This window comes from Thermobia domestica, chromosome 3 (genome assembly GCF_964235325.1).
Source record: "Thermobia domestica chromosome 3, izTheDome1.hap1.1, whole genome shotgun sequence".
Classification (NCBI taxonomy): domain Eukaryota; kingdom Metazoa; phylum Arthropoda; class Insecta; order Zygentoma; family Lepismatidae; genus Thermobia; species Thermobia domestica.
Window position 1 is genome coordinate 10,835,826 of NC_137456.1, and position 24,384 is coordinate 10,860,209.

Consider the following 24,384-nt stretch of genomic DNA (forward strand, 5'->3'; position numbering starts at 1 on the left):
TTGATTTGTGTTGATTTTTAGATTAGTGTGTCTTTTAACAACGAGGCTATATGAGACATGAACCTACAGTTTTATCGTAGAATTTGAACTATACACCTCCACCGGGAATTGAACCCGGTTTTTATGCCAAAGGCTTCCGTCAGGAATTGAGTTACGTTATTTTGATTTAGATTAGTGTATCTTTTAGCAGCGAGGTTATATGAGACATGGACTTATTGATTAACGTAGAATTCAGACTATATACCTCCACTGGAAATCGAGTTATTTTAATTTTAGATTAGTATGTATTTTAACACCGAGGCTATATGAGACGTGGACCTACTGATTAACGTGGAATCCGAACCACATGACTTTTTCCTGGGAATTGAACCCGGTTTCCTACGCCAAAGGCTCTCGCCGGGAAACGAATTGGAAACGATACATACACTATTGAAAATGAACTTAGGACCACATGTATTAAAGGCAAGCATGATGTAAGGAAAAATAAGTGTTGAATGCATGGACATGTATGTTATGTGTACAGTAAATGCAATACAATGTTTGTTATGAAATTGATTAAAAATACATACTTGGTGAGGTTCTTAGAACATAATTAATTGCCATACTTTAATGAACTTTAGTTACACATATACTAAATATATAATGAGAGAAAAATACTCACAGAATGTATAAAAGCCGATGGTAGACTATTGGGCGTCTTATTGCAGTTTGAAGGACAGGATTTCTTACCCTCGGAGTAAGAGGGAAGGTAGAATTGCTTCTTTTTTTCTTTTTCTTTTTAAATGTTTGTATCCATTCCGTTATTGCTATGAGGGTTATCGTCCATATAGAATTCCAGAGAGAGAGAGAGAGAGAGAGAGAGAGAGAGAGAGAGAAAAGTGGTTTACAATCTTTTTAGAGGAACCTTTTTTTATTATTATTGTATGGAATTGTGAAAATTGGCGTGGGTTTCTTCTGTTCAATATAAAAACTGAATTTTGAAGATTTTTGTCATTTCAAGTTAGTTGGATAGATTGTGACGGTGTTCTTGCTTCGAAGTTGTTTTTTTATCGGCGCTACTTCATTTGTTCTTATATTTGAAAAGGTAAGTGGACTTCTGTTTTCTTAAATATATTCAGATAAAAATTCATTTTCATTAATTGATTACAAGATATGAAACATTTTTAATATTATTATTATTGGAAAATTATCTTAGAGTAATTTTGTTGATTGTATGAATTCATTTGGAAATCATTATCTTCTTTTTGTTTCATATCACATTTATTTTATCAAATACATGCAAGCTGACTTATAGTATCCTGAAAACATGACATTTTGAGAAAGAATTGGATTTTGTTTTTAATTTCTTAGACTTAGCTCATTGGAATGAAAAAAATTTCTTCATTTTCGGAAAGGATTAATTTTATAATAAATATTCATTTGATTTTTCTTAGCACTGATTATTTTTGTAATAGAAACAATTCAAATATAGTAATTCATTTTTTTTTCTTTTTAGATTATACCATTTCCAGGAGTTTGAACCACGCTTCAGAAAGAATTACCAGGTAAGAAAAATAATATATTTCTTATTATCATTATATAATATGTAATGTTGAAGACATACAAATGTTTATTTTTTCATGGAAGACCACAGAATGAAATTAATATTATTAGTTGGATATTAACCGTATCTAGAATACATATTGCTTTTAAAGTTTAATTGAAACAAACATTTGTCGTTATCATAGGTATTTTGCCTTTATTGATAGGGTACAGCTGAGAAGCTTCTATGCTCCACCGCTAACCTTTTTTGTTTTTTGCGTGCGATCTTTTTGTTTAATATTATCCATTAATTGTAGTCTTCTTCGCCCCCTCCCTCTTTTTCCGTTATTATACCCTCTAGGATATCACTCATGATAGATTATTTTCTTAGGCAATGTCATAACGAATTTTTCTTCCTAATAATGTCTAAAAATATTCTTTTTCACCCAACACTTCTAACATTCTGTTATTTCTTTTTGCTTTACCCAACTAATTCTTACCATTTTTTCCACATCTACATTTTGAAGGCTTCCAGTTGATTTTTTTCCCCACTTAGGAAAGCGTAACAAGCATTAGGAAAACGTAAATTACAAACAGTAGACACCAAATCCATGTTTTTAGCTATGAAATGAAATCAGTGCAGAGCTTTTACGTATTAGTTGAATTCATATTTTATATTTGGACTGATCGGAAGACAAATGGTGTATTATTAAACCATGTTTTATATACGAACACATTTATAAAAATTATTGAGTTATCGAATTAATAGCCTTTTCACAACTAGACTATATGAGACGGGGACCTCAAGTGAACTACGTTAGGATTTTTTTTATGTTAACAACAAGTACAATAACTAAGTACGATTTTTGTGCAATAACTAGGCTATATGTGACGGGGTCCTAGTGATTAACATCGAATCTGAACTACATGGCTTTGCCGAGAATTGAACACTGCTCTTTCACGGCAAAGGGATGTCCGATAACTAAGAAGTTACGATGAAATTTTATGAAATGTAATGTTTTACAGAAGATTAAGATCGTGTTTTGAATTATAGGTCAGAATTACATCTATTTTAACACGTTTGTACAATATTTCCTTCAGTAATCGTACTATTTGTGGAAAGATTCAAAGTGATAGTTGTTTGTGTGTATGATGGACCAAGATTTGAGCATTTATTTGTTCTGAATGAAAGAAATCTTTATATTATTTTGTGAAAAATGGTAGATGTTAGATCCTGTATGTGATTACTAGGTTGTTTGAACAAAATATATCATAATATTTAGTGAATTTATCAGAAATAGTAATGAATTATTCATGGTAGATTAATCGATTTTTCTTTTTATATTTGGTCTTTCTGTTGGTGTTTTTTCCATATATTGATAGAATAATTAGATTGTTGAATAGAGTTAAACGGTATTCACCAGTTATGGTATATACTGATGATGTAAATTTAATAGGGGATGATAGGAGAACATTAGAAATAAATGCAGAGATCTTATGAAATGCTTGCAGGGACATGGGTTTAGAAATAAATGCAGAGAAAAGTAAATACACAAAAGTGCGTTGGGACTGTAATACTGCATTTTATGGATGCATTAAAATATTAAATAATACTTTTGATAAAATGCTTAGTTTCAAATATTTAAGATCAGTATTAACAGAGGAAATATCAAATTCACGGAGAAATTAAATGGCGACTAAAACCAGGGAATTCGTGTTACTATTCGGTTCAAAATCTCTTGTTGTCGCGAATTCTGTTGAAGCTTAAAATATATAAAACGTTAATTATACTTGTTGTTCTGTATGGTTGCAAAACATGATCGCTTACTCTGAGGAAAGAACATAGACTAAAAGTATTTCAGTACAAGATCCTGAGACGAATATTCGGACACAAGAGGAAGGGGAATGGTGGAAACTTCATAACCTAATTTATTAGATTGTTTATTAAACATGATTAGGGTCGTCAAGTCTAGGAGGGGGCGGGTCATGTAGCTAGAATGGATGAAATTAGAAACGCTTTCAAAGTCTTGACTGGAAGACCAATCGGAAAACGGCCATCAGGAAGACCTAGGCGCAAATGGGCGGATGGATCTCGCAGAGATAGGCATACAAAGTAGAAATTGGATGTAATTATCTAAAGATAAAAGTCAATGGAGAGTTTTTTGTGAACGTGGTCTCCGGGTTTCATAGACCATAGAGTTAGTTAGTTAGTTAGTTACATGAATAAAACGATACTTATTAACGATAATAAGAAAACTTTTAAGAATATTATTTCACACTTTTCTAAAATAGAACTGATTGCTAAACAGATTTGGATTGCTTGTTGTTTTATAATATGATATCGTATTCTTAATTTGATCGAATGATTTACGTATTTTTTCATAAGTAATTATTTCCCAAACATTATATTAGATTAAATTATAATGAAAGTAGAAAGGGTTCCCCACGAGAAAATGTAGAAGTATGATGTTTGCGGAAGATCTAAACTGACAACATAAATCAAGTAATCCATGCATCAGAAACGAAGGCTTTACCATTGATTTTTGCGTCATCCTTATTCATATTATTATTCTTATTGAATTAGGAATATAGTTTGAAATATAAACAGTGGTTAAATTCCTTTACAGAAGACAAGATTTCCCGAACTTTTTATCATCTAAGATTATGTTATACCGTTACAACTCATGACATGTACACAATTCAATGAAAGGGTATCTTGACATATGTTGCCTTGCCTTGCCTTTCGATTAAATGATTTGACAGTATATATCGTAGAAAAGTGTATATATCATTACATGTGGGTATAGAAAAGAATTTTGAAATTAAAATATAGAGTTGGACATCTAAACTTATTGTGCCCCTTGAGGGATGATATCTCTCGGAGAGAGAATAATCCGTGAAAGAAAATGTTTGTTTAATCCCTACATGTTAGGCAACCCAATATGATTCACTGTACTGATGGGTTATCTAATATGATCGATAACTGAGTTTTACGTCTGCTGGTTATACCGCTACGCTAAAGGAAACTGTAATTTGTTGAACCATCACTTTACAAAAAGAAACCACATAAAAGTATATAAAACCCCAACAAAAGCAAAGTACATGGTGTTTGTCCACCACAAAGTTCACTTGGTACGAGCTAGGATCGAACCAGGGTCCCCAAGCACCAGAGGTGAACCCTGTATCACTGAATCACCAAAACCCACCCAAAAATCATTTGAATTCACTAAATTTAGTTATTATTCTAAGCTAGGATAAAACACTTAAAATAACCTGTGGGATAAGGAAAAAATGTGCTTGTTTTTCGTAACGAAATAATTTGATTGTACTGTCCAACTGACTTGATTATTTTCTTAAGGTATAAATATGTGAATTAACACATATTTTATGCCAAAGACCGTTAAGAATGATACGTTAGATGATTAAGGCAACGGTCCTTACGATACCTTCATATTACAAGACCGATATATGAAATTAAACTTACATAGACTTTTAATTTGTAGAACGGAAGTTTAGTCTTGAAAATTTTTGTTGATTTAAAAGATCAAAAATTAATAGTATTAGAGCTAGGGTATTGCTAAAAATGTTGAGTTCTGATTTTCAGAAGATATAAATTTACCTCTTGTGATAATTGGTTAGCCATAAGGATACTTAAGTTAAAATAAGTAGATTTGTAATTTAATTATTGATAATTTTGTTTCTGTTATTTTGCAGGATGGCAGAGGGTAAATCTACCTTTGAACTTCTTCAATCAATTGAAGAGATTGATTGTATCTTAATAGACAATGAGGAAGAAGAAAAGAGAAGAACATCAGAAATGGAAGAAAGCAGAAAAAGGAAGAAAAGGGAGGAGGACGAAGAAGAAGAAAGGAGAAAAAGAATGAAGGAGGAGAACAAGAACTCGCAGAAGCAAATCAATTATGTCAAACTAACCAAAAGTGATACGCAAGAACTTTTCCGTATTTTTTCCAAATACGTAAATAAAGAAAATAATACTATTCAATATGGTGCTGTTCTTAAATTTATAGCATTAGAACGACGGATGGGAAAATTATAAAAACTGTAGACAATGAAAAGCCAAAAGTGAAAAAAGTGTACATAGAAATCAAGATTTGTAAATAGTAAAAAATAAAGTGATTTCTAGTTTAAAATTAATTATATTGAAAATTTGTTGGTTTTATTTCAAGAAAATGTGACTCATTCTTTTCCCCTTTTAATATATCTGAGTTATTTTAAAATATTGTTTTCAGCAAAAAAGACTTTTTGAGACATGAACCTGCAACTTATTATCTGATTTCAATCAGCTCAATTTGAATTGTTTTTATTTCTTTTAAGAATTTCAATCCTATTTGAGACATGGATTTACAGAATAAGTTGATATCCGAACCACATAAACAAGTTGAACTCACATTTATCTTTGTCAAATGTGGATATGAAGAAGATCTATTATTATTATTATTATTATTATTATTATTATTATTATTATTATTATTATTATTATTTTATTTAACAGTTATGGTCTTTAGGCTAAACTAGACTATTGATTAAGGAAAGTGAATGACAGAAAAATTAATTTTGTGCTCTTTTGGCAGAAATCGAACCCAGAACCACGTGTACCAAATGCACATACACTAGTTACTTGGCCGATTATTATTATTATTATTATTATTATTATTATTATTATTATTATTATTATTATTATTATTATTATTATTATTATTATTATTATATTGATTTGTATCCGTATGAGACTTGTACGGTTATTGAAGATGACTAGAAATTTAATGAAAGAACAAATCCTGAAACTGGTGGTGAGTAAATTAACTGAAAAATATTCTTTGTTTACATTTGCTAACATGGAAAGATTCAGAAACGTTTCCCCATTCATAATTTAAGGTGAAGATCACTTCACACACTCATAATCACTTGAGAAAACAAGTTTTAGTTGAATACGGTATCCTCTCGTTCCCTCCTCTGCCTTCACCGCCCCTTGAGCGGAGTTTTACTGTTTGGGTATTTTTCTAAGAAAAGAGGGTCTGGTTTTGGGAGGTGGGATTCTTTCGAAGAAAGCGAAAGTGATGGGAATAGCCTTTTACAAAGTATAAAATACTGTTAGGAAGGAAGGAAGGAATTCTGAATGTCTATAAGATTTGAAGGTTATCTTTTGCTATGAATTGTCTGCGCTTTCCATTGTATTTTTGTTCTTATAATATCATAGCAGAAAATTCTAACAGGGTCGTTCAGATTTATATTGCTATTAGAAATGAAGAATAAAAATATTTAGTTGAACTTGAAATATACAAATCATACGGTATCCTGTAACACTTAACCCGATATTAAAAATCTTATGTGATTCTTTTGTTTTGAGATTGATTTGCGAAAATTGGAATCGAATAGGATTAAGATTATGATTTAGATTTTGGTCTTTTATCATCTAAGACCATTTAGCCCTTCATGTTTTGAGGGATAATGTTGTTCAACGAGCACACAATCCGGGAAACGATCTAAAAACTATAAGTTAGGTATCAACAACGCATTTAACTGGTGTGGATGAGGAAAATCCAAGAAAAATTCATTCAAGGTGGATGGCCTTAAAAGTATTGTACACTTTTTTTGACCGAGTGCCTCCCACCGGGACTGCTTGCATCAAACTGGAATCGAATCATTGTGTCCAACTACATGAATATTTTATGTCAGTCTATTATTTTTCTCTTTCTATATTAATTAAGTAAAAATATGGTCGTTATTCCATATGTTTGAGCAATAAATATTCTTTGGATCGCTATAGAATTTTAGTTAAAGTATCATGGAGAAGTCCATTGAAATGAATTAGTGCTATAGCTTGTGATTCATTAAATTTTATAGAGAATCATGTGTTGGTTTTTTGAAAAATACTATCTTCAATGAAACAGTCCAAAGCAAATGAATGATCAATGATTAAATTACTTACATTATGACATTCTTTGTAAAATATGCATCTTTTAACGTCATTTTAAAAATGTGGTTGTAAAGAAGAATGATAATTTCTGAAACAACGGAAAATCTTTTAATGGTGCTTGTAGAACGAAAAAAGTTGAGAAAATTTGACACCTTGAGAGAGTGTATATTACAGAATGTATATTACAGATAAAACACAATTTGAATAAAAAGTATTAGTTAGGATTGAAACTGATGAGTTTGAGTATTGAAACTGATGGGTTTGAAGGATAATATTCTTTAGGGAGTACACAATTCGGGAAACAATCTGAAAACTATAAGTAAAGTACCATCCCGGCATTTTCTTCAAATGAATAAATAAAGAAAAAACCTGGAAAACTTTATTCAAACTTTTACAAATTTTGAGAGAGCAAAACCGTAAGCGGGGTGCAACATATGCCAAAACGATAACGAATATACTACGTGGATTACTGTAGTATTAATTCAAGAAATATACCAAGTAGCTTAGCAATTCTTCAGGAATAAAATACCAAAAACCTTATTATTTTTAGATTCCGTTTACCAGACATTGTTAGGGTCATAATAAAAAGAGGAAAACAACCGTTAGGAAGACCTAGGGAAGATGTATCTTGCAGAAATAGGCATACAAAGTAGAACCATTTGAGTATGAATAGAAATCATTCAGGAACTTTTGTGATTGATGCAATGAATTTTGGGGGGTTTGTTTGTATTATTCGGGCTAAAAGATAACGAGTAAGAACATATAGAAGTAAAATACACTTCCACTGAGTGAGTGTTATAAAAATTAAATGAGTAAGGTACTTTGTAGCATAAGAAATCAGTCTATCACTGACTTAATTTGATGGAGAGACCTCAAGTATCATAAGGAAACATTGTACCACTAAGCCATCATGGGTATTAAAAATGAACACGTTGAAGATTAATGATGCAGTCTCAAGTTATATAAGGAATCATGTAATGTAAGGAATCAAGTAATATAAGGAATCAGTTTATTACTAAATCAGTACATTCAAAATTCAATCAGGGACCTCAATTAGCGCAAGGAAGTACTGTATCACTGAGTCATCATGTATCATAAGTAAGCATTCTACTACTAATTCTTCATGAAGAAGATTAAATGATGCATTCTCCATAAGAAAACAGTGTATCACTGAAGTCTGCATGGTGAAAAGAACACATGTACCATAAGGAAACAGTATAGTCCTAAATCAATCTGATAAAAGACCAAAAGAAGTAGATGCAATCTAAAAACATGAAACTTAAATTACTATTCACTTCAAAATCTCTTAGTGAAGAATGTCAAGCTTAAAATCATGTATATTGTTCTGAAATATAGGGAAATTAGGTACTCATGTCCTATACCCGAAAATAGATTTTGAAGGAAGACTTAGCCAGTAGATGTGAAAACAATATTAAAATAGATATCGCGGGTAAAATATAAATTAGTATAGAATAATTGTGATGTTCCAGATTTCATACCGCATAGTTAAAATCTGTGTTATATTGTGTTATAGAATGTATTTATTTACGTTATATTTATCAATTGTAGTGAGAAATAAAGTCTTTGGTATTACAGCAAAGCCGTAATCAGTTCAAAATCTAAGGAACATGTATAGTTTACTGTAAAATTTCTTAGGGGATCTTCCTTGAATACAAACTTGTGTTATACAAAAGAGAAGGCAAACGTCATGGGTATTAAAAATGATTATATTCAAAATTACGATATTTGCATTCTACAGTAAGACTAAAAGTACTTTCTTACAGATAGTCCGTAAAATACATAGATAGAGTAAAAACAAGCTACAGATACTCAAAACATGCAGATACATCATCAAATACATAGATAGAGTAAAAAACAAGATACAGATACTCAAACTTGTAGATACTCCATAAAATACATAAAGAGAGAGTAAAAACAAGCTACAGATACTTAAAAACAAGCAGATACGTCATCAAATACATAAATAGATAAAAACACATATAAACGATACGTGCAAAAGAGAGAAAGAGAGAGATAAAGAGAGGGATATGTAGATACTTAAAAACACTCAGAAAGGATGACAACAAACAAGCTACAGATACTCAAACTTGTAGATAGTCAGTAAAATTCATAGAGAGAGTAAAAACAAGTTACAGATACTCGAAAAACATGCAGATACTCCATAAAATACATAGATAGAACAAAAACAAGCTACAGATACTCAAATGCAAGCAAATACGTCCTAAAATACATAGATAGATTAAAAACAAGCTACAGATACTCAAATACAAGCAGATACGTCATAAATACATAGATAGAGTAAAAACAAGTTACAGATACTCAATCTTGTAGATAGTCAGTAAAATTCATAAAGAGAGTAAAAACAAGCTACAGATACTCAAATGCAAGCAAATACGTCCTAAAATACATAGATAGATTAAAAACAAGCTACAGATACTCAAACTTGCAGATAGTCAGTAAAATTCATAAAAAGAGTAAAAACAAGATACAGATACTCAAATACAAACAGATACGTCATCAAATACATAGATAGAATAAAAAAACAAGCTACAGATACTCAAATGCAAGCAAATACGCCCTAAAATACATAGATAGATTAAAAACAAGCTACAGATACTCAAATACAAGCAGATACGCCATAAAATACATAGATAGATTAAAAAACATATACAGAGGATACGTGGAAAAAGAAAGGGACAAGCAGAAAGGAGTTCAACAAACAAACTACAGATATTCAAGCTTGCAGATACGTCATAAATACAGATATAGATAAATAGATAGAAAGAGAAAGGGTGCTACATCAGCAATGGACTTTGTTTTGGGAACCGTGTAAGAATCATTTGTACTGTACGTGCAGTGCAAAAATGATCACAAATTTATTTCAGGAAAGAATACCAACTTAATATGAGAATATTTTATATTAAATATCTTCTCTACACACAAAATAAAATTGCGTGACATGTCCAGACTTACGCCCTGCGTAACTTCTTCTATTTTTTCTATTCCATAGTTAATCAATTAATTAATATGAGTGAGATAAAACATACTAATAGTATATTACATCAATAGGAATCTGAACCTTTATTATAAAGCTTTGAGAGCAAAAATGGTCTATAGATAGTCTAAAAATAGTCTTCCGTTGCAAGCGCTGCTATTGGTTAAAGGAATTCCACTCGCTTTCTTTCGCTTAGCAACAGCTAAACCCTTATTCGCTCAACGCGTAGGTGTGTAAGGGTGTGAGCGTTAGTCTACATTTTTTTGCCACGGCTCAAGACATTTTGGCATCACAATAGTAATTATTAAAACAAAGTGATAAACATATATAGTACGAGCAAAGTTGACATTTTCTTTTCAGTATAAACAAGCAAAAGTAAATGTATATAACATAATACTTAAAGAATATAGGGTTATATTTTATAAGAATATAACTAGTAAAAAATAAACATATTTCAATGAACGTGTTAATTCCTATATTTACAATGAAGTCACTAATATGAATTAAAAATATTAATTTCAAAATTAAAAATGAGTCGAGTGAGTAGTATTATGTTCAAATGTGGTCATACTTAAAAAATAAATCAAGTGAGTAGAGTTGGTACAAAATGTCATATCAATGGAATTATAAGACAATAAGGGGAATCATACAGTAATATTTTGCACATTACATATTCTAATGTTTGTAAGTAAAATTGGAAACATCAGTGTAAACATATACGGATTACAGGAGTTACATATATAGATGTGCGTATAACAAGTAAATATTGCAATTTATTACTTAACAACCACCTAATAATATAAATCCATTTTTCCGCACATGCGTTTATATTTCTGGCACGGATATAAACGTAAAACTGTACTAACAGGCCCCGCGCGCGCCCGGCATGGGTATATTCGTGAAACCGCACTCACCGGTGCCGCATGCAGCCGGCGCGAATATAAACGTAAAACTGTACTCACCGGCGCCGCGTGTGCCCGACGCAAATATAAACGTAAAACCGTACTCGCCCGGCCCCGCGTGCGGCATCCGCGTATAACAACACGCGCAAATTTCTTATGGCTGTGCAATGCCATGTCACACTAGTGCTATGCATCCGATTGGCAAACAAATAATAATTAGTATTGCCAACTTTTCTACATAAATGATACATTATCGTTATCAATTACATATTGTATATTAAAGACTATCTTCTCTTAATGTCATGCTCTGTGTATGAAATCATAGATATTAATTAATGCGTAGTAATGTAGTAAATGTCAAATGTAAAGGAATTCTAAGTGATAGAGTATTGTATATACATACATACATACATACTGAATAGTAAAAGCATTGGGTGTCAACAAAAATGCCTAATATGTTATACTCAACATACAAATTGTATAAGAAAAAATAGCATTCACAATATACACTTCTTATAATGTTAAAAATAAAAACATCGGGTTCCCTACATAATACATGCATTGACATGCAGTGAATGGTATGCCTAATGTCTACCATATAGTTTACTTTGATTTTATTTATGTTTAGCAAATAGAATTGGTAGGTATATATGAAGTCAACCATTTCATATTCACACATTTTTTTAAACCGATTTTTTATTCACCGTACCTAATAAAGCATATCACGCAAAGCAAACATACAAGATATCATTTAGTATTGGTATGAACGATATATATTAGTATCTAATAAAGTATAGGAGTTCTGTGAGTATAATAAAGTATTAGTACATCATTGTACATATACACCCTAGCAGTTTGTATCGGTTCATTTCTTGCGCCATACATATATTTGTACCTTTTATATTTTATATTTAAGTATAGTAAATATATGTATTGATATGCGTATATATTGGATAGTAAACATCATGTCAAACATTTTTATTTCCTTTCCGTTATATATCATAAACTATACAACACATAAATAAATAAGATGAAAATATGTGTGTTGTTTATACTGTACAAATTAAATATTTACCTTATAATGTATGTCAAATCATAAAATATGATTTTTTCTCATTATTGCAAATATTTTAGGGGAAAGTCGCAATAAATAAAAACGGTAAGTAACGTTGTCAGTTACCGATAAACTAAACTGAAAATTTCCCCGCTAAAATTATAATACCTGTAATAATCCTTTTGAATATTTCTTAATGTAACATTTCTTTCAAAGCAAACTTTCTTATATTAAGCAATACTTTTTTCTTTAAGTAATATTTTTCAGTCAGTAGGTATATCGTTGCTTATATTTTTGTTCTCTTGTTTGTGTTTGCCATGTAATTTTAATTGTTAGGCTTCTTGTAGGAACAATACTGTTGGGAAAATATTAATTATTTTTCTTTCGTATCTTTTTAATAAATCGCTTTTTACGAAAACTCCTTATTTATTTAACCTCTCGTAATAAATAACTCGAACACTTCGTGTGAGCGTACTAAAAGTTCAAACATATATAAAAATGAGTGAACGTTTCAAAAATAGTTGTTAAAATGTTTTCTTTCTTCTATTGTTTTTGATTGCAACTAATTCTTTTCCATTCTCTTTATATTTTAACCAACTAACTAGATAACTAACCTGATTTTATTTTCTTTCTTTTCTTTTGTTGTCTCTGTTTGCTACTAATTATTTTCCATTCTCTTTATATTTTAATTAATTAACTAAATAACTAAGTTCATTTTATTTTATTTATTTATTTTTTTTCTGTTCTTAGTGTATGCTACGTAATTTTAATAGTTATGCTTTTTGTAGGAACAACACTGTTGGAAAAATATTATTTTTTCTTTCGTATCTTTTAATGAATTGTTTTCTACGAAATCTCATTATTTATTTAACCTCTCGTAATAAATTACTCGAACACTTCGTGTGAGCATACTAAAGATGATCAAAATACTAATTATTTATTGATTCGTATTATGAACTTTAGTTGATTCGTATGCCAAAGCATACTCGTTGTTGAAATGATTCGAACACTTCGTGTGAGCATACTAAAATGTTCAAAAATACTAATATTTTATTGATTCGTATGGCAAACCATACTCGTTAGAACCGCTACGTTGTAAACTTCTTAATAAATTGTTTCTGTTATATATGTTGTTGTTAGTTATCGTTTAAGTTACAAATTATAATAATTATTAATTCAACATGTGATAAACACAAGATTCTAACGATTATGGATACGAAATTTTTCTTAATGCAATTGCGTACGAAATTACAAACTAAATGCGTCTGGGTACGAGATTTCAAACTGAATGCACCTGGGTGCGAGATTACACATTAAATGTGTCTGGGTACGAGATTACAAACTGAATATACCTGGGGACGAGATTACAAATTAAATGTGTCTGGGTACGAAATTACAAACTGAATATACCTGGGGACGAGACTACAAATGAATGTATCTGAATACGAAATTACATAGTAAACTTATCTGGATATAAAATTATATAATAAGCGTATCTGGATATAAAAATTATAAACTAAATGATTTTAAAGAAATCAACAACGCTAAAATATTTTTATTCATATAATATTTATTTTTTTTCCATATAAGATAAACTGATTACATATATATCAAATAAAAAATGTAATAAAGATATGTATGTATGATCAAATAAAAATGTATTAAAGCATCATATATATTATGAATAGTAAATAAAATAAGTTATTTTAATTTTGAATTCAAGTAAATGTTATTGATAATAAAAATTGTAATATATATTTTCAAAATATAACTTTCACTTCATTTAGTTATTTCACTATCACAAACAAAGAAATGAATTAAAAATTATAAGTGAAATCTTTTTTCAAGAGAAATTCTAAAATTAAATTGATGTAGTTTTTCTTTAATAAAATATTAAATAAAGCATAATCAAATGTCCAATCGTCAATTTCAGTCTCATGATACGATGAAAAGAGTTCGTACAGTTCATCAAACGTATCTGATTGCACCATAACACGCCATGCATTATAACACAACATTTCACGGTCTAAAACAATGCATTCATGTTCATCTATAATACGGCTGTTTTGATAGCATCCGTCGCACAGAAGTTTATATTCCGGTTTCCATCTTGATATACATTCCAGCACACACAGTTCATTCACAGAAAGAAAAGTACATTCATACGTACATAATTTGTTTTGCAAACACATCTCTGTCTTTCTTTAAAAACAGTTCAACTAAATCACAAATATATGAATCTGAAAATGTAACTGATTCATATGCTAAATTAAATCTATTTAAAACAGTTTTGTTTCTTCTATAATTCTTATCCGAAGAACTAAAGTGTTTCTGTATGTAAAGTTCAAACACTATGTCACGAGTTTTCTTCTGAATTAGAAATTCCCACACAGTTTCTTTCAAAGTATTATTAAATATTAACAAACATTTATGTAGTTTTTCGTCTGGTATTCTTATTGAACAAGGAAAGCACAGTAATGGTTCACTCAGCTGATAATTCTGAAAAAGTTCTTTCACACACAAATCACTTATTTTAAAACGATTGCACTTACAATTCACATTGTCTAATTCTTCAATTTCAATATGTGTATTAGGAAACACTTTTTCAAAATGGATTTCATCATCATATCGATAAAATCTTCTAAACGATTCTTCTATTTCCTGCGTAGGATATAGTATTTTCACTTTATCTTGTTCTTCTTCAGGAATATCTGGATCCCATGGGTGTTGATAAATAATTTTCTGATGCTTTTCACACTCAATCTGTCTCTCTCTTGGAGAGATATACTCAGAAACAAATACTCGCTTACTACACATCTTCACGAATACTGTTAACTTAAGTAATGTTCCTATGAACACAATCACAAGTCTGCACATGCGCACAAACTTTTAACGAATGCGCATGCGCACAAACTTTTAACGACTGCGCATGCGTCCTACGACGTTCCAATTATTTACTTGTATTCTTGTACACTCCGTGTAAAACATCTTTATGTAAAAATATAAGTCTTGGAAAATCGGAATCAGACATTATCACATGAAATAAAAAGCTTTCATAAAGATTATTAAAAATGCATTGTGTAAGAATATGGTCTTTCTTACTATGGATATTGTGTAAATCCATATATATTTTCATAATTTCTTTGCACGTATCTTCTTTTAATAAAATACTACAAGCTTCCAAGTCCAACACTTCTTTGCTTTTCAACATACACATATGTCTAATGTCATTTTTGAATAAATAATTATAATAACATGCTCCACAAAGTAACACTTTGTTCGGTACCCATTTAATTATTGCTAATTTAATACAATTAATATCAATACTTGATTTATCACACGCACAATTCATTCTTGCACAAAACACGGTTCTTAACACCACGAAAAAAAGTACGTGTTCTAACAAGGAAATATTCTCAACAACTAAAACAAAGTATCAAAATCGTTTGTTCTTTCTTTACAACTAGTGCACTCTAGCGGAAAAAATCTTAAGTTGTAAAACAGTGTTACTAACTTATATAAACTCTACACAAAATAATTTCAACTATGTAAAACTCATATAAATCTTAATGTAATTTTTTCATGTTTCCTTTCCTATATAACTTTAGTTAGATCGTTTGCTGTGCTATTTTAATTGTTATGCTTCTTGTAGAAGTCCATAAAAATACCCAAAGAGTATAATCCATTAAATGATTTCTACGTAAACTCCGTTTATATATTCCTTCGTGTTATTTATTTTAAATTGGATCATTTGCTTTTGCAAATTCAGAACACTATGTTTGAACGTTTCAAAAAAAAAGTTGTTAAATGTTTCGAAATATTAAATATTTATCCTTTTGTGTTATTTATTTTAAATTGGATCATTTGCTTTTGCAAATTCAAAACACTATGTGTGAAAGTTATAAAAAAAGTTGTTAAAATGTTTCGAACACTCCGTGTGAGCATACTAAAAGTTCAAACATATATAAAAAATGTGTGAACGTTTTAAACATAGTTGATAAAATGATTCAAACACTTTGTGTGAGCCTATTAAAATGTTTTGAAATATTAATTATTTATTCTTTCGTGTTATTTAATATAACACTCGCAAAGTTTTTAATTATACATTTCTTCAAATATGTTCTTGTCTGCAATAATATTTAATTCCAAATAATTTTATTCTTTAAATGTTTTCTTAAGATGAATTAAACTAAAATGATAAATTAGTATAATACAAATATATGAAATAAAACTGTGTATCAAATAATATAAGAAAATAAATATAAAGATAAGTATTAAACATGTATTAGTTTCCAACATTTCTTCTTAAAATATTTGATAATAACATTGCCTGACATCAAGTGTTGTAAAAATTGTTTCGTATAAACTTCACACACACAAAAATTAATTTCTTCCGTAATACAAATATAGTTACTAGTAATTTAAAGTTTCTTCTTCTTCTTTTATGAAATATTTGCAATACTTATGTACATAAAATATTCGTTTTTATTCAGCACTTTTACTTTTATCTTTATCAAGAAGAATATCCACAAGATCACTTAAAAACACTTCACTTTTCAATAATTTAAAGTATGTGTTATAAAACGATTCTCTTGTTAGCAAACCGATAAAATGTGATTTCGCATACGTATAAAATATATTTTCTTCCACATCTATGTTTTCCATAATATCCTTTACTCGTGATTTCATAACGTTTTCATCCAAAAATAAACATTCATGTTCCATTTCATTAAAATATCCATAACTACAAGCAGCACATAGCAAAATTTCTTTTGTTTTCCACTCATGTATTGCTTTCTTTATACAGTTTGTGTCTACTTTATTTACACTACACTTACATCTTATGTCCTTCTCCGAAAATATTTCAGTATCATCCATATATGATAATATCATCTTATAAATTTTTAAATTAATTTTCAAACACTCAAAAACAATTTCACGTAACTGTATTAAACTTTCCATAGTTATTTTACTTTTTATGTTAACTAATGCTATTCAAACACCAAACTAAATAATTTTTATAACGCCCAAACTAAATCGTTCGTGTATCTTCGTAAAAGTTCAAAAAAGTTGTGGAAATTTTAACATCGTTCGGAAAACTTCGGCAATCTTCGGTAATCTTCGTATAAATTCTTGGAATTACATAAAATTCTTGGAATTAGGTAAAATTCTTGGAATTAATTAAAATTCTATGAAATTCACGGTCATTTACCTTTTAATCACTTTTCCAGAAATCTCCAAACATTCTTCATTATGCCTACGTGACTAATCAAGGTCAAGCGACATTCCTGAATACAATAGAAAAATTTAAACGCACACCTGCGTTCTTCCTCTCCCCCAAACAATCATAAGCTTTTCTTAGAAATTCCAAAACAAACATGTGCCTACGTGACTAATCAAGGTCAAACTACCTTTCTGTCACAATAGAAAACTTTTAACGCACACCTGTGTTCTTCCTCTCCCCAAAACAAACAAAAGCTTTTCTTAGAAATTCCAAAACAAACTTGTGCCTACATGACTATTCAAGGTCGAACTACTTCTCTGTCACAATAGAAAAATTTTAACGCACACCTGTGTTCTACCTCTCCCCCAAAACAATATAAGCTTTTCTTAGAATTCCAAAAACATCTATTGTCCATGCATATGGTCAAGGTCAAACTACTTCTCTGTCACAATAGAAAAAATTTAACGCACACCTGTGTTCTTCCTCTCCCCAAAACAAACAAACAAAAGCTTTCTTAGAAATTCCAAAACAAACTTGTGCCTACGTGACTAATCAAGGTCGAACTACTTCTCTGTCACAATAGAAAATGTTATAAACAATATACGCTTCTCTCAACCCCACCCACTACATTCTTCAACTACTTCTCTGTCAACAATAAATCGTTTAAAAATTACATGTACACACATTTGCGGCATTCATTGTTCCCACCTGCATACGTAAACCCTCAAGGATAAACAACATTCCTGTCAACAATACAAATAATATAAACAATCAATAAAATATAATATAAATAAAACATCTATTGTATACAAATATCGTCAAGGTTAAATAACATTCCTGTAAACAATAGACCTATTGTCAAATAACCTTCTCTTAACGCCAATGAATCAACTCGCTCTCTGATTGGTTAAACTACTTGTTGGTCCTACCCCTACTCACTTTTTCTTTTTAGGTTCAAATTATTATTATTATTATTATTATTATTATTATTATTATTATTATTATTATTATTATTATTATTATTATTATTATTATTATTATTATTATTATTTAGAAACGGAACAGGGAAATTTCTCTATGCTTGCGGACAGGACATTAAACCTTCTCGACAGTGCCTACTGAATTCGAAAACAACATCTGAAAAAGCCATTGAACAGTGTTTCCGTGTTAGACCAAGAAGCATCCATTTTTTAAAATTTTTGTTTCTTTTGATGGTCCATGATGTAACAAATCAGCGAAAAGGTAATTATTGCGTCACCCATTCGTCTTCTTTCGGTGTTCAATGTTGATCACTATTTGTCATTAGTAGCACTGGAATTATTCTGAACAAGGAACAATTAACTCGTTACGTTCAAGAAACCAACTATAGTCTTTAGTGCACTAAACAATTAAGAGAGTTTTAAATGTACTTTAAAAACGAAGTTTTCTATAAAAAAAAAACAGAAGAAGAAGAAGAAAAAGAAATATTACGTTTATTCTGAACGTTTTTCAAAATTTGAAAATATTGCTCTTAAATATGTTATAAAAATGACCTTTTACCAGAGTACTATAGCTTTTACATTCCTATTTCCGTTCTGCTACGTTTTTAACAAATGTTGCTTTAAATAATTGAAATTCTATTCTATCTTAAATTAGAATTTACAAGTCCCTGGTTTGAACCTGTGACTTTGTCACTTACAAGTTTAACGTTCCGGTTCTTGCAATTCTCTAAGCGATAATGTTTGAAATGACATTAAATACTTCAGTTTTACATCCCACGGTTATGACGGCTAGGCTAAAGGAGACAGTGATAATGAGAAATGAAGAGAATGTTGAAATGAAGAAAGTGGGAGGAAACGGGAGAAGCCCGAGAAAACTTACACACACGCACGGTGTTTGCTCACCAGAAAGTTCACTTGGCACGAGCTTGGATCGAACCAGGGACCCCATGCACCAGAGGTGAATGCTCTACCACTGAGCCACTGCGGTCCCTGCTGTAATTTTTGAGTATAGATTATTTACACATATATTTTGCCATATGTTCAAAATTTGATCTTTATTAATTAAACAGCGAAATTAACTTTTAATAATTCAGAAAATTATACTCTTTTTTTTTCAGTTTTAAACGTTTATGAATTAAAATTAAGAAAATATAAACTCAATTAAAAATTTTAAAGTTATTTATAGTGTTAATAATTAAGATTCGATCTAACTAAAAATTTTAATTTTTGTTTTTTGTAACACAGAGAGTATAATAACACAAGGACAGTTATAATAACCTTTTTTGTAATATTATGCATGAACTAAACCACATTTTGTAACTTTAGTTTCCACATACTAAAAAGACGATACACGCTGTTTATACACTTTTTTTATATTCACTATTTGGCACAGAACACATGAGTCACTTGTCAACATATACACTATCAATTGTTTTTAGTCTACCACACTTGAAATGGACAAATAATTATCACAGACATTCTTTTTTTTCTATCCCTGTAAGGTTTCACAAATTTATCACTTCGTCACTTCGTATTTTAAAAAATAATAAATAGAACGCCAATATGCTATAGTAACTAAAATAATTTGTTTCAAAACTTGTGTGATTCGTGTTAGTATATAAATGCCAACTGACGAAGAGGAGTCAATGTTGTATTATCTTTCGAAAAAAAAAATTGAGAGGGAGGTGTTCCCTTCACCGACAGATGCATTGTTTGGGAGGGGGAAGAAGCTTTTCGTGTGAACAGGTCCCACATCAAAAGATATTGTTCGTTTTAATTGTTGAAGTGGCAGGGAAATAGCGTGTAGTCCTCCTACTTCTGTTGGAATGAAGACGGCGCCTTACAACACGACATGTTCTGTGGCTTCAATTTAGCTTCACTTTACGCATTCCACGTTCTGATGGAAAACACGAGGATATTTAGTGTATAGACGTGTATAATATTCATTTACTTCCGCTCTTATTGTTTTCCCATGTCTTTTCCTTTCTTGTATTCAATGATTAGACTCATGCTTCTGAAAAGATACGCCGCGATACACTAATGTGCAGCGAAAAAATCGTCCACGGAAGATTTTACACAGTGACAGAATTAGCCCGGGCAGGGAGACTTCAATTTTTTGAGTGAAGACAATAATTAAAGCAATTTATGTGTATATTTTTGAAATGAAACGAAATCTTATAGTTTAACGTCCCACTATTATACTCTTTAGGCTAAGGGAGACGATGATTAAATTAAGTGAATGATGATGGAAGAAATGGTGGAATGAGAAAGTGGAAGGAGACGGGAGTACTCCGAGAAAACCCACGAGCAATATGTTGTCCACTACAAAGTTGTTTATACGGGATCGAAATCTTTGAGTTTTACGTCCCACGCTTATGTTGGCTAGGCTAAAGGAGACGGTGATTATGAGAAATGAATGAAATGGTGGAATAAAGAAAGTGGAAGGAAACGGGAAAACCCCGAGGAAACCCACGCACACGGTGTTTGTCCACCACAATGTTCACTTGGCGGGAGCTGGGATTGAAATTGGAATCCCTTGCACCAGAGGTGAAAGCTCTACCACTGAGCCATCGCGTCTCCTTGGCCGGAATCGAACCAAGAACCTCATGCACTAGAGGTAAACGCTCTACCACTGAGCCACCCTACTCGCCTTATATTTTTGAAAGTTTATAGTAAACTCATGATATATAGTAAACTAGGGAGGTTTGAGACAAGGGAGGAATGAGAGAATGGTTATAATTCTGTTCACTTGGCAACACTGAAGTTGTTCTTCCTGCTGGAGATAAGGGCCCTCGATAGTCATTTGCTGGGTTGGAATCAAAAGCGGTGGACGCTACAGTTTAGAGCGAAGAGTGAAAAAACTGTTTTCACGTAGGTCGAGTAAATGTAGGCTACTACTTATTGAATGTATTTAACAAGTATTGAACTGGATTCTGTTTTATTACTATATGTACACCTTGTCTCAAAAAGGTTGAGCGCATTCTTTATTGGTGTTTTGAGGCAAAAATTTTCTAAGTCCAGCTTCGGGTATCTTCGGGAAAAAGTAAGCCAGGTTCGAACCTCCAAGCCAGCCTTTGCAATCGGGAAAAAGTTTGCAGATGTGTTTTTCTTCTTTTAAATATAATAAGACTTGTTACCAAGTGTTTAAAAAAGCAACATTGATTGAAATACTTAATGATACAATATTTCGAAACCTTGCACATGCTTGTTTGTCATTTAGCTCTCTATACGTAATGGAGCATTTAAATACGTTAAAGAATCTTTCCATATGTAAAAGAATGCTCAAAGTTAAGAAATAGAACATAATTATCGCCTGAGTACTAAAATAAAAGTCAAAGTAGAACAGAAACAGCGTTTGTCATGGATATGAATGTCATAATTATCTTGAGATCCGTTATACATCGCTAGAAGCTTAGTTCTAGAAGTCCTTGTGTTAGCTCATTGGTAAGCTGTCGGATTTCAAATCATAAGGTTGTGAGTTCGAATCCAATTTGGGTCAATACTTTTTTTTAAAATTATATTTTCCGCAATGCATGAAAAATTATATAAAATAATTACATTAAAATACATAAGTTGTTTATATATAACATAATAATTGCAGAACATAGTAATTATTATGTTTAAAATATAACATCTGAGATAATTTTCACAGTAGGTCGTTATTATATTTGAGAATGTTAAATACAAGTTAGGAAAATCGTTTAATAGCAATAAATAAGTTATGTAGTGTATTTATTTGCAGCTATTTGTCATACAGATTTAACTTCTCAATATTCTCATTACAGTATGTTATTTATATTCGTGAAATACAGTATATTCCTACGGATATAGAAAGTGTATAAACAGAGTATCCAAAGTCGTATCCTGCTTCAAGACACATAGCTTTTCCCGATCCCCTTAACGTCACGGGAAGAAACACAAATTCTCTTTAGAACGGAATGTCGTTACTTAGAGTCTCATTCGAATACATTGAATATGCTTTTGTGTATTCATCTCTCTCTCTGTCTCTCTCTCTCTCTCTTTCGCTTTGTTTATGTGTGTGTGTGTGTGTTGCAGAATATCCCAAGTTGAATACAACATTTGCAAAGTATATGAGCATCATTGTCATCGAATACCAGAAATTGAAAGTCGTGTTTCTTCAGGTTAGGTTTGCGTGTTCATGTTAGCTCACTGGTAGATTACGGACTTGCCACTGAAGAGGTCTTGAGTTCAAAGCCTACAGCTAATTATCATTCTTTTGTTAGTAGGATTGCACAGAAATCGGATACAAGGAGTGGTTTACTTCTAGAAATATTTTCAGAAGCTTTTAGGTAGCCCTGAAAAGGGCTGTTTTCGGGAGTTAAGGCGGGGTCATTAATATTGTGTCCAAGACCCTTCTGAATTTATTACACGCTCCATTCTTCTGGGCATGGAATCTATTACATGGGTGACAAATCTATCTCCTTCCCCTACCTCCAGCCATGCTTCGGAAACAAGATGCCACAGGTCATCCTGAGTTCTTGGTGGATCTGCCTCAGGCCAACTTTCCCTTAGAGTACGCTTCACTTCTGCTCACATATTTTCCATGAGATTGAGGTCTGCTCCACGAGGCGGCCAGTCGATTAAATCAATCTCAGGGTGCCCTGCGAACCATTCCTGAACCACACGGGAATTATGTATTGGCGACTGGTATTGCTGGAACTGAATTACACCATCAGGCTGAAACAGATGGCACCATGATATTACTGATAATGTCTAAGTACTGAGAATTGTCCAGATGTCCTTCAATTCTATGAAGCTGTCCTGCTCCACGACTGGAAATCCAACCCCAACATAAAATAGATACATGGCCACTGCGATTGCAAGCAGCCACATATCCATGGTCATATCGGGTGCCTCTCGGGCGATACACAAAACGGCGTCCCTCCTTTGATGTTGTGAATATGGATTCATCTGAGAAAACTACGTTTTCCCAATTGAGACCCACATTCGCCTGTGCAAACGCGAGACGGTAAATTTTGTGGTCGTCTGAGAGTTTTTCCTTCACGGCAGCAACACGGCCACGTAACCCAGCATGACGAAGCCTTCGCAGAGCTGTATGCTTACTACCAGGAAAGAGAGAAGCTTCCCTTATCTGTCTAGACGTCCTTAGTGGGTCTAACCGGGCTTCGTTTACTAATCTCGCATCTTGGGCTTCGGTTGACACATGCGGACGACCAGGAGATCGTAAATTACCAGTCTGACCTGTAGCACCATATTTCCGAATCCATTGCCTTCCTGTAGAGGCCGGGACACCTACTCGCCTGCTTGCTCCAGTTGCAGAATAACCTTCCAACTCCCATAAAGTAATTACTGCTGTACGTCTATCCATAGTTACCAATGTTCTGAGCTGTGAGAAGAAAGCAATAGGTAAAAGCAAGTACCTGACGTGTGATTGGTTACTTGCACGACACGCCTATTGTGGGGATCTAGCATAATTTGCATGTCTCTAGCACCTAGCATCCTGCCCAAATCTAGCACAATTTCAGCAAGTTATCAAAAAGCCGTAAAACCTGGAGAAGTTGGTCGTGGGAAGAAAAAGAACGGCAGAAATGTATCCTCTTCCATTGATTCATACACTCGGTAAACCATACAGGCAGTCTTATTTTCCTAAGTAAGTTCGGAACGGCTTTGGGCTTTTTTTTTTTTTTTGTGTGTGTGTGTGTGGCTCCACCCAGGGTTTTCTAATCCTTTAACTCCGAGGCATGGGCGGAGCTATGGGGGCCATTCT

The 24,384-nt window shown here is 31.7% G+C and overlaps 2 protein-coding genes across 2 annotated transcripts in view; one reads left to right on the forward strand and one right to left on the reverse strand.

Moving 5' to 3' along the window:
- The window catches only part of dachs (unconventional myosin-IXb-like dachs), a 553,892-nt gene that overhangs the window by 355,696 nt on the left and 173,812 nt on the right, over positions 1-24,384 (reverse strand). The window lies entirely within an intron of this gene.
- On the forward strand, positions 1,404-5,595 carry LOC145681382 (uncharacterized). Its single transcript, XM_081753034.1, has 2 exons — positions 1,404-1,544; positions 5,236-5,595. Exon 2 carries the CDS (start codon positions 5,237-5,239, stop codon positions 5,576-5,578), a length of 342 nt encoding a protein of 113 aa, XP_081609160.1. The 5' UTR covers positions 1,404-1,544; position 5,236; the 3' UTR covers positions 5,579-5,595.